This window comes from Lucilia cuprina, chromosome 6 (assembly GCF_022045245.1).
Source record: "Lucilia cuprina isolate Lc7/37 chromosome 6, ASM2204524v1, whole genome shotgun sequence".
In the NCBI taxonomy this organism is placed as follows: domain Eukaryota; kingdom Metazoa; phylum Arthropoda; class Insecta; order Diptera; family Calliphoridae; genus Lucilia; species Lucilia cuprina.
In genome coordinates this window covers 9992048-10001648 of record NC_060954.1, presented here as the reverse complement: position 1 = coordinate 10001648, position 9601 = coordinate 9992048, and the positions used below count along the sequence as shown (strand labels likewise).

Sequence of the window (9601 nt, the reverse complement as noted above, 5' to 3'; positions counted from 1 at the left end):
CTATAGACTAGACTATAGGCTAGACTATAGACTAGACTATAGACTAGACTATAGGCTAGACTATAGACTAGACTATAGACTAGATTATAGACTAGACTATAGACTAGAACTGAACTAGAACTGCACTAGAACTGAACTAGAACTGAACTAAAACTGAACGATTACTGAACTAGTACTGAACTAGAACTTCTGGACATAACTAGAACTGTAGAAGTAGAACTTATTTTTAAAAAATTTTCAGTGTAACTAATATCTGTACAATTTTTACTTCATATTAAGGATAATAAGTTTGATTCGATAATCAAATGTTGGTTATTAATAGAAATATCCATTTTCTTTTACCAAATTATTTGTAAGCAGACAATGGACAGCACTTATGAAGGATATTTAAATTAAAACCATATAAGGATATAAGTTTTTAATTGCATTTTGTATGAATCTTCTTACAAATATCCATATTTATGTATGGATGGATGCTTGTGAATTTCATATATGCATGTTTTTTGGATTTTGGGGGATGAGGTACAAGTTTCACAATGTCTCAAATAACACTCATTAGAGAAATATCAATCGTATTTCAGTTGTCTGAAGTAATTGGTTGTTGTTAGTATAACTATTTGGGTAATGTTTTGTGGTAAGAATTGAAAGGGATGCCAGACAGGAATGTTATGTATATAATGCGAAGATTGTAAGAGATATATGTATAGTATATATATGCGAGAGGTATTATTGATAAAAATTTTAGCAGATTTGCAGGAAAAATTTATGTTTTTGTGATTTCTAAAATTGGTTTAAATTGAAACTTGTAATCAGTTCAGAACTCGGAAGTTTTAACTCTTTCTGTTTGTTTTTTTTTCATTTCAGTTGACTATCAAAACTGCTGTTGGTGTCGCCGTCCCGTTCCCGAAAACGCCCCCGAATTCTTAACAACCTCCGATGGTCCACGCTACTGTTCAGAATCGTGTTTTACTCAAAGTAGACGCGCTTCATTTAAAAAGGCCAAAACCTGTGATTGGTGCAAACATGTACGACATGCCGTTAGTTATGTGGATTTTCAAGATGGTGCCTCCCAGTTGCAATTCTGTTCCGACAAGTGTCTGAATCAATATAAAATGCAAATATTTTGTAAAGAGACCCAAGCCCACTTGGATATGAATCCACATTTAAAGGAACAGGGTCTGGAGGCGGCCAGTAATGGAGCAAATCTTATAACACCCGATTTATGGTTGAGAAATTGTCGCAGTCGTTCGGCCTCGCCAGCATCCACGGTGTCAATATCACCAGGACCACCTGGACAGGCTAATCTCTGTAACGAGAGAAGTGCTAACAGTCCATTGCCACGTTTAAACCTTAACAACAGTTCATTGCCTCTGACGGGCAATAACAGTCACAAGCCTTTGATTTCAGTCGCCCCTGTGTCGAAATTAATGTCTAAATCACCCAGTATTCTAGCTAATCGGCAATCGCCCAAACATAATCGTAAAAAACGACCAGTTAGATCATGTGTAAGAGAAGATGTTTTAAATACTAGAAACAGTGAAGCGAAATCGAATTGTTCACCTTCTTTGGCTCCAGTCAGCATTAAACCAAAACCTTTAATGTCATCCTTAAACGACAACAGCCGCTCTAATTCACAATCGTTAACACAATTCGCTGCTTCGGGAGTACAAGATTTACACATGAATGTGCCACCATTATCACCCTTAAATGAAGCACACAACTCACAGCCCACCACGCCTCACAGTCTACCGCCCACACCCAATAGAGGACCCACAGCCATACCGCCAGCATTTTTTGCCACAACACCCAACAATCAAGCAACACAAAACGCACAAACCTTGGGTTTAACAGCCCAAGGTTTTGCGCCACGCCCTCCATTTATACCTAATCCTAATAACGGCTTCTTGCCTAGATTTTTGGGTAACTTTGGCGGTTTACCACCTCCTCCACCACCACATGCAGCCGCTGCATTAATGCCAACTGAATTAACAGCCTTAAATACTCTAATAGGCACTCCGCCGCCAGTAACAATTATGGTACCTTATCCGGTAATAATACCTCTGCCCATACCCATACCAGTACCCCTGCCCATAGTGGATTTCTATAAAGCTCACTTAACACCAGAAGAACGCAAGAAATACGATGAAGAGCAGCAACAAATGAAACAGGAAAAGGAAACTGCGAGTAGTGAAACATGTTTAACTAACAGAGATGCTGAAGAACCTTTAGATTTTACCAAAACCAAGGAATTGGAACCAGAAAGTGTTAGACTTAAAAACACAGACTCTCCCAAAACTTCACAAGAAGTCGACGACACCAAAGAGGAGGAACAAACTTCTGAAGAAACTAAAAACACAAACACCAAAGTTACAACATCCCCTACAAGACATTTACAATGTGTTATCAGCAGCGAAGAAGCGCCACAAACTAACACAGACAGCAGCCGAACCAGCACAAGCAAATTAAAAAGTGATTTTGTAGCCAGTAATCAAGATACAAATGAAGACTCTAGTGAATTACAAGGTGGTGGCAGCAGTAGCGTAACAGTGTCTGCAGGAGGAGGTGGAGGAGAAATAAATCAAAAATTACCTAAACTTAAAATAACACGACTGCAAACCAAACGTACTCTTATACAAACCAAAGAATCCGAATGCTCAAGACCTTTGCGCAAGCGTAAACGTATAATCGATTGTGATTTTCAAAAATTGAACAGCACAACAACCAGCAACAAGGAAGTAAACGAGCCACCACCGCCGCACGAAGAAGAATTAAACACAACGACTGAAAACGAAACGCCAAACCACAAAGGTCAAACTAATAATTCGAATAATAATAAAAAATAAAATTAATTTTAGCATTAAGTACCCTTAACCCCCCCAAAAAAACCCAAAACATTATAAATAATACAAAAGAAAAGCACTTAAAGTGCTTGGAAAAACTCTAAACAAAAGAAAGTAAGAATGAATGAAAGAAAGAATGAAAAAACAAAGCATATAACTTGAAAATTATAGTATTACATTTTAAGGTTATGTTTTCTTATTAATTTCATTATCAATTTCTTTTATACTATTTTAATTTAAAGTGTGCAATTTGTTTTAAGTATATAACTATTATTTTTAATTATTTAAATAATTTTTAGTAGTCTATAGTAATTTTTATAAATTTTTATTTATAAATATGTATTTTATATTTATTTTTTACAAATCCTTTTTATTTCCTTCCTTCATTTTTTTGATACTAACAAAAACTATGTTAATTTATTTAAATCAGTTTAAAAATAAATTTATTACAAAATTGTTAATTGGTTTAATATAATAAATTAAAAACGATTAAAAAAAAATAAAATTGAAAAAAAAAATTCAACAGTAGTTTTTTGTTTTCTTTTTTTTGACAGAAAATAACACACAATCTGACAGATTTTAGTAACCGTCTGTTGTGTTTTTCAAAGTATAGTCTAGTCTAAAGTCAAGTCAATGGTCTGGTCTTTAGACTAGTCTAAATTCTAATCAATAGTCTGGTCTAGTCTATATTCCAATCTAAAGTCTAGTCAATAGTCCAGTCTGAAGTTTAGTCAATAGTCTGGTCTATAGTCTGGAGTTAATCATAGTCTTGTCTATAATCTAGTATATAGTTTAATCTGCGATTTAATCTAGTCTACGGTCTAGTTAGATCTGACAGATTTTAGTAACAGTCTTGTCTGTAATTCAAAGTTTAGTCTAGTCTAAAGTCTTGGTTTTTAGACTAGTCTAAATTCTAATCAATAGTCTGGTCTAGTCTAAAGTCTAGTCAATAGTCCAGTCTGAAGTTTAGTCAATAGTCTGGTCTATAGACTAGTCTGGAGTTAATCAGAGTCTTATCTATAATTTAGTATATAGTTTAATCTGCGATTTAATCTAGTCTACGGTCTAGTTAGATCTGACAGATTTCTGTAACAGTCTTGTCTGTAATTCAAAGTATCTAAAGTCTTGGTCTTTAGACTAGTCTAAATTCTAATCAATAGTCTGGTCTAGTCTAAAGTCTAGTCAATAGTCCAGTCTGAAGTTTAGTCAATATTCTGGTCTACAGTCTGGGGTTAAATCTATGGTTTAGTCCATAGTCCAGTTAATTGACATCTACTATAGTGAAAATAAAAGTGAACTTGAATGGAATTAGAACTGAACTAGAATCAAACTAGAATGGAATTAGCACTGAACAAAAACTGAAGTTGAACTAAACAAGTGCTTAAATAGAACTAAACTAGAATTGGAAAAGAACTGAACTAAAGTGTAATTGAATGAAAAATAGAAGAATTGTCCATAGGCTGATCTATAGTCTAGAGTTAATCTTTAGTCTAGTCTACGGTTCTAGATCCAGCCTGTAGCCGTGAAAAACTGCAGGATGTCATTGAGCTTGACTCCAGATATCTCATCCAACTGCCTAGAAAACGATTTCTATTAACAGTTAGAGCAACACATTCGCAGAGAAGATGGAAGACCGTTTCTTCCTTTTCCCTTTCTTTGCAACTGCGACAGTTGCAAAGAAAGGCAAATGGTCTTTAGTCTACTCCGGTCCGGTTAGTTAATGGTGATGTGATGTTCTAGAGTGGTAGACCGTAGGTGGTGGGTTCGAATCCCGCTTGAGGCCCTAGTTAAGAAACACTCAACATGCCTGGTAGAGGCCCAGATGTATGTTTTTTAAATTTGAAGTATATCCCAGCAAAAAAAAGTAGTAGTGTCTTCATCGCAAATAGTAACCCAAAAGTCTCTCCTCTCTAATTAACTAACTAGTCGAATATATATTATCTATATTATATTCTTTACTATTATCTATATATTATATTCTTTGATCTGCCAAAATGTCAGCTTTAAAATCTTTTGCCAGTTGTTTTACAATAGAATATTTTTTGAAATAAAAACAAATAACGAAAACAGAAATAATTAAGAATACAAAAACAGGGATGTTTATTGTGATTACGTATAAACATCCCTGTTTTTTTTTTTGTAAATAGTACTTATTTTTACAACCATGAAAAAAAAAACAAAATAAAATCAAAAATTTGTTTTCAGTTTGTGCAAAAACAATTTAAATGAAGTGTTTATTTAAATGTTTAAAATACTAAATTTTATTTAAAATAATGTTTTACGGTGTTGTGTACATTTAAATCTCAAAACTACTGATCGGAACAGGTAAGATTATGTTTGTAATCGTGTAAAATAGTTCCATAATCATAAATGGTTAATAAAGTTAGTGGAGTTTTATTGTAGGTATTTGTATGAAAAATGTGCTTAATAAACTTAAACGTTTAATATCTTTATGAATACAGCAGTTAGTGTAAAGTTTAGTATATAGAGTAATCTATAGTCTAGTGTATAATCCATTCTGATCTTTGATCTAGTCTGTAGCCCAGGCTATAGTCTAAACTAAAAATGAACTAGAATTGAAATAGAACCAGAACTGGATTAGAACTGAGCTGGAACTAAACAAGATTTGAATTAGCAATGAACTGAAATTGAATTAAAACTGAACTAGTGCTGAACTGAAACTGAACTAAACTGTAATAGAAGTGAAACAAAACTAAACCTAGGTAATTAGTCTTAAAATTTTGATTTCAAAAAACAAGAACAATTCATTACTTGTAATTAGAGATTTTTTACTTATTTTTTATTTTAAATATATCATTTAATATTTCAGTGCATTTTCTTTACGCAGAAAAAATGCCAAAAAAGCTTTATAATCTTTTGTCAGTCGTTTTACAATACAATTTTGTTTGAATTTAAAAAAAAGGAAGAAAGAACAAAGAAATAGTAAGGAAAAAATAATAATAATAAAAAAGAAATATGTTTTAAATACAACTATTATCTGTTTTTGTTTGTTTGTTTTCAATTTAATTATACAAATTCCACAAAGAGATCTGGCTATCCATGCCAGCCACCGCCATAATGGGAGCTTTCCACATGTCAACCGGTCCACTAGAATAGACAATATCCATTATGGCACCCGTCTTGTGTTCGGTGAGTACGGCCAATGGTCGAAGACTCTTCCAGGAAAAGATCCGTACACGACCATCCCATCCGCCCGAAGCGAATACTTTTTGATCCGATCTAATGCGTAGACAATTAATACCGGAATTTTTCAATGATATGTCAGTGGAACGTTGAAGTTGCATTGATTGTCTTTGATAAGAAATGGCAGTCAATTTATCAGCTGAAATTAACAAAATATTAAGTTTTTTTCGGTATTACAAATTTCAAATAAAAACTATTTACAAGGTCCTCCTATAATGCCTCTATTAGTTAGAGGATCATAGTCCAAAGCCATGGGATCAGCATCTAATTGCAAGACATCCACCACCATGCCCGAACTAAGATCCCAAGTTAAGAAATGACCACTCTCATAGCCGGCCAAAACAAACAGTTGCGAAGCACTTTCGAAGGGCTTGAAACAGGTCAATGTACCCAATTTGGGCAACTGAGCATCGTCAGGTACTAATATCTGTGATGGATTTTCCACATCATTTATATGTAATACTCCAATGGAATTCTCCTCACACGGATAAAATAACAAATGATCATCTTTGGCATTCGAAATCGAATGCAAAGCAGTGCGGCAATAGCCCACATAATTGGCATTTATGGTGAAATGCCTTTTATAGCCGGAATTATTTATAGACCACAAAGTCACCGAGCCACCCTTCTCCTGTGATATCAACATATCGTCCGTGTGATGAAGCGTTGTTATCGGCTCCTTACCAATGGAGAAATGCAAAAGCGAACGATTTGTCTGCAAGTCCCACAGGAAAACGGAACCCTTAATAGTGCCAGCCAACAGACGTTCGTTCTGGTGAAAGCACAGCGAATTGACGGCACCCATTTCGGGACATCTTAAAGTAAAAACTGGATCCGGTGGTAAAACAGCCATTTTTCAACAGTTGTTTTGCGGTGATTTTGTGGTTCTTCTGTTTGTTAAACAAAATATCACTAATTAATTAAAATTAAAAAAAAACTATACACAATTTTAGTAAAAGAAAAACATGGAATTTGCCAAGTAAAACAAAAGCGGCACAAAAACAAATAATGAAATCAAAGGAGAGAGAACAAAAACAGATGACAGCTGTGTTTTTTTTAGGTGTTTTTGTTTTGCAATTTGCACGCACACACACAGTTGGAGTATTTAGTAGGGAAGAATGTTAAAGGCAAACAAAGCATATTTTTAGGATTATCAAATTGGAACTTGTGAGGAATTGTATCCACCAATTTATTCAATTTGAAATTTAAAAGAAAAAGTATTTCGGAAATTGCAAACAAATTTGCTGTCATCTCTAAAACAACTAACTTGTTATCGGAAATCTATCATCTCTACATACATGCAGGGAAGTCTATTGTTTTGTTTTTTCTTCAATTCAAAAATTTGCTTTATTTCTAACTATCCCTGCTAAATTTCTAACAAAAAAAGTTTGTTGTTTATTAATTTTATTAAGGCATGAAGAAAAACACAAAAATTTTTGATAAAATTTCCACAAACTTACAGACGAACCAAATAATCTTAAAACACAACTTTCCATGTCTGACATTTATAATACGTAATAGAGCTACCATTGTGATTTAATGAAATAAAATCGCTGAAATTAATAAAATAATGTGATGTGGCAACTGTATAACGGTATTTTGTTGTGTATTTTAATAATGATGCCAGATTTGATGTAAGTGTATTGTAATTAAATAAAGTGTGGTAGCATTGTTTTTGTGTAATATTTATATACAGACTTTGTCACTGTCATTTATATAGCTGCGGTGTCCGAGTGGTTAAGGAGATGGACTTGAAATCCATTGGGTTCTACCCGCACAGGTTCGAATCCTGTCCGCAGCGTGAGTTACTTTTTTTTTCATTCGTTATTACTTAAAAAATAATCAAGAAACATGTTATTTTTTGTTTAATTTTTTTATTTTTAAACATTTTCGTAATACATTTATTAATGAGTAAGAGCGTGCATTATTAAAAAATATATAAATTCTTATTTTTTTCAAAATTTCTTTTACAAGTTATGTTCTTTTTAAATTAACAACATAAACACAAAATAACTTAATTTAACAAATTTATATAAAAAAACCAATTCAAGTGCCGCACACGAAAAAAAAACTTAAAAAAATCCCAATTAAATCACACAATAAACAATAAAGTTAATTTTTAAACAAAAAAAACAATAAAGTTAATTTTTAAACAAAAAAATTAATATAAAATAATTTTTAAACTTTCGTTTTATGTTTTTTTTGTTTTAATGTTAAATATGTTTTGTAATAATTATTTACAATTTGGCTCTTTGCTTAACACCTATGGCCTCCAAGACACCACACTCTTCTAAATGTTTAAATAATAAATCTAAATATTCTTCACGATGTTTCATTAAATGACCGGCATGTAACGAATGTTTCCAACATTTCCAGGTTACTTTTATGTCAGCTCTCTCCCAATTCTCACGTACAGCTTGATTAGAGGAAGGTGGTCCGATTAGATCATTATCGGAGACAAAGAAAAGGGCAGGTTTTTTGCAGAGTGTAGAATGGAACATTTGGCTCGAACGCATATAATGTACGGTGGCCTGATTGTGGAATGTTTTCAAATGGTAGCTGAAAGGAAACAAAATAAAAGGTAAGTAATCTTTATTTTTACAATTTTCCCTTTAACACAACTTACAGTGTATAATTACGTAGTGCCGTTTGCATACGTAAATTTTTGGGAAATATCGATTTGGGTACACCCACCGGTATTTCGGTAATATCGGCGGCACTATCCCATACTTGACATATAATACGATTAAGTATATGTGAATAACGATCCATATCTCTGGACATTTGTAACATTAATTCACCAAATTGATAGGCACCCACTGAAAATCCATGCAATACAATGGGTTCATATGATTTGTTGCTTTCCAAAAACTTGAGGGTCTCGGCAGCCACCACTTGTGTACCCTTGACGGGCCACAATAATTGCCAGGGTGTAATGTGTACGACCATGACATCAAAACCTAATTCTGTATAGATTTCAGCATATTTCTTAAGATGCTTCTGTTTGGCCATTAGCCAGGCCATCATTAAAACCAATGGATTGCCGGTGGGTTTTTTGAATCTAAAAAGTATTACGAGGAAACGAAAGAAGTTGTATTATCGATTGAGTTCTATAGTGTTGTCTATAGTCTAGTCTTTAGTCTAGCTTATAGTCAAGTCTTTAATCTATTCTATAGTCTAGTCTTTAGCCTAGCTTATAGTCAAGTCTTTAGTGAAGTCTATAGTCAAGTCTATAGTTCAGTTTATAATCTAGTCTATAGTCATGTCTATAGTCTAGACTTTAGTCTAATCTATAGTCTAGTCTATAGACTAGTCTAGTCTATAGTCTAGTCTAAAGTCTTGTCTATAGTCTAGTCTATAGTCTAGTCTATAGTCTAGTCTATGGTCTAGTCTTTAGCCTAGTCTATAATCTTGTCTATAGTCTAGTCTATAGTCTAGTCTATAGTCTTGTCTATAGTCTAGTCTATACTCTAGTCTATAGTCTAGTCTATAGTCTAGTCTATAGTCTAGTCTATAGTATAGTCTATAGTCTAGTCTATAGTCTAGTCTATAGTCTA

The 9601-nt window shown here is 33.3% G+C and overlaps 3 protein-coding genes and 1 non-coding gene across 4 annotated transcripts in view; 2 read left to right on the top strand and 2 right to left on the bottom strand.

Moving 5' to 3' along the window:
• Nucleotides 1-2877, top strand: part of LOC111688163 (sine oculis-binding protein homolog A) — a 20265-nt gene extending 17388 nt beyond the window's left edge. The window contains exon 3 of the mRNA XM_046953371.1: nucleotides 865-2877. Coding sequence (XP_046809327.1) covers nucleotides 865-2843 — 1979 coding nt within the window. The 3' untranslated portion in view covers nucleotides 2844-2877. The remainder of the gene's footprint in view (nucleotides 1-864) is intronic.
• A 2731-nt stretch (nucleotides 2878-5608) lies between these two features.
• LOC111688170 (guanine nucleotide-binding protein subunit beta-like protein 1) lies at nucleotides 5609-7055 on the bottom strand. The gene is made up of 2 exons (XM_023450647.2): nucleotides 6246-7055; nucleotides 5609-6183 (listed from the first exon to the last, which is right to left on the bottom strand). Exons 1-2 carry the CDS (start codon nucleotides 6895-6897, stop codon nucleotides 5864-5866), a joined length of 972 nt encoding a protein of 323 aa, XP_023306415.2. The 5' UTR covers nucleotides 6898-7055; the 3' UTR covers nucleotides 5609-5863.
• A 708-nt stretch (nucleotides 7056-7763) lies between these two features.
• Trnas-uga lies at nucleotides 7764-7845 on the top strand. The gene has a single exon. It is a non-coding gene; the product is annotated as a tRNA-Ser (tRNA).
• Nucleotides 7846-8249: 404 nt separating this feature from the next.
• LOC111688166 overlaps nucleotides 8250-9601 on the bottom strand; it is a 13019-nt gene continuing 11667 nt past the window's right edge. The window contains exons 4-5 of the mRNA XM_046953370.1: nucleotides 8671-9125; nucleotides 8250-8603 (exon numbers count right to left, since the gene is read on the bottom strand). Coding sequence (XP_046809326.1) covers nucleotides 8282-8603; nucleotides 8671-9125 — 777 coding nt within the window. The 3' untranslated portion in view covers nucleotides 8250-8281. The remainder of the gene's footprint in view (nucleotides 8604-8670; nucleotides 9126-9601) is intronic.

Coding starts and splice junctions, on each gene's coding strand:
- LOC111688170 (XM_023450647.2), bottom strand. CDS start 6,897: ATGGCTGTTTTACCACCGGATCCAGTTTTTACTTTAAGATGTCCCGAA. Junction 6,184..6,245: donor AGGCATTATAGGAGGACCTT/GTAAATAGTTTT, acceptor TGTTAATTTCAG/CTGATAAATTGACTGCCATT.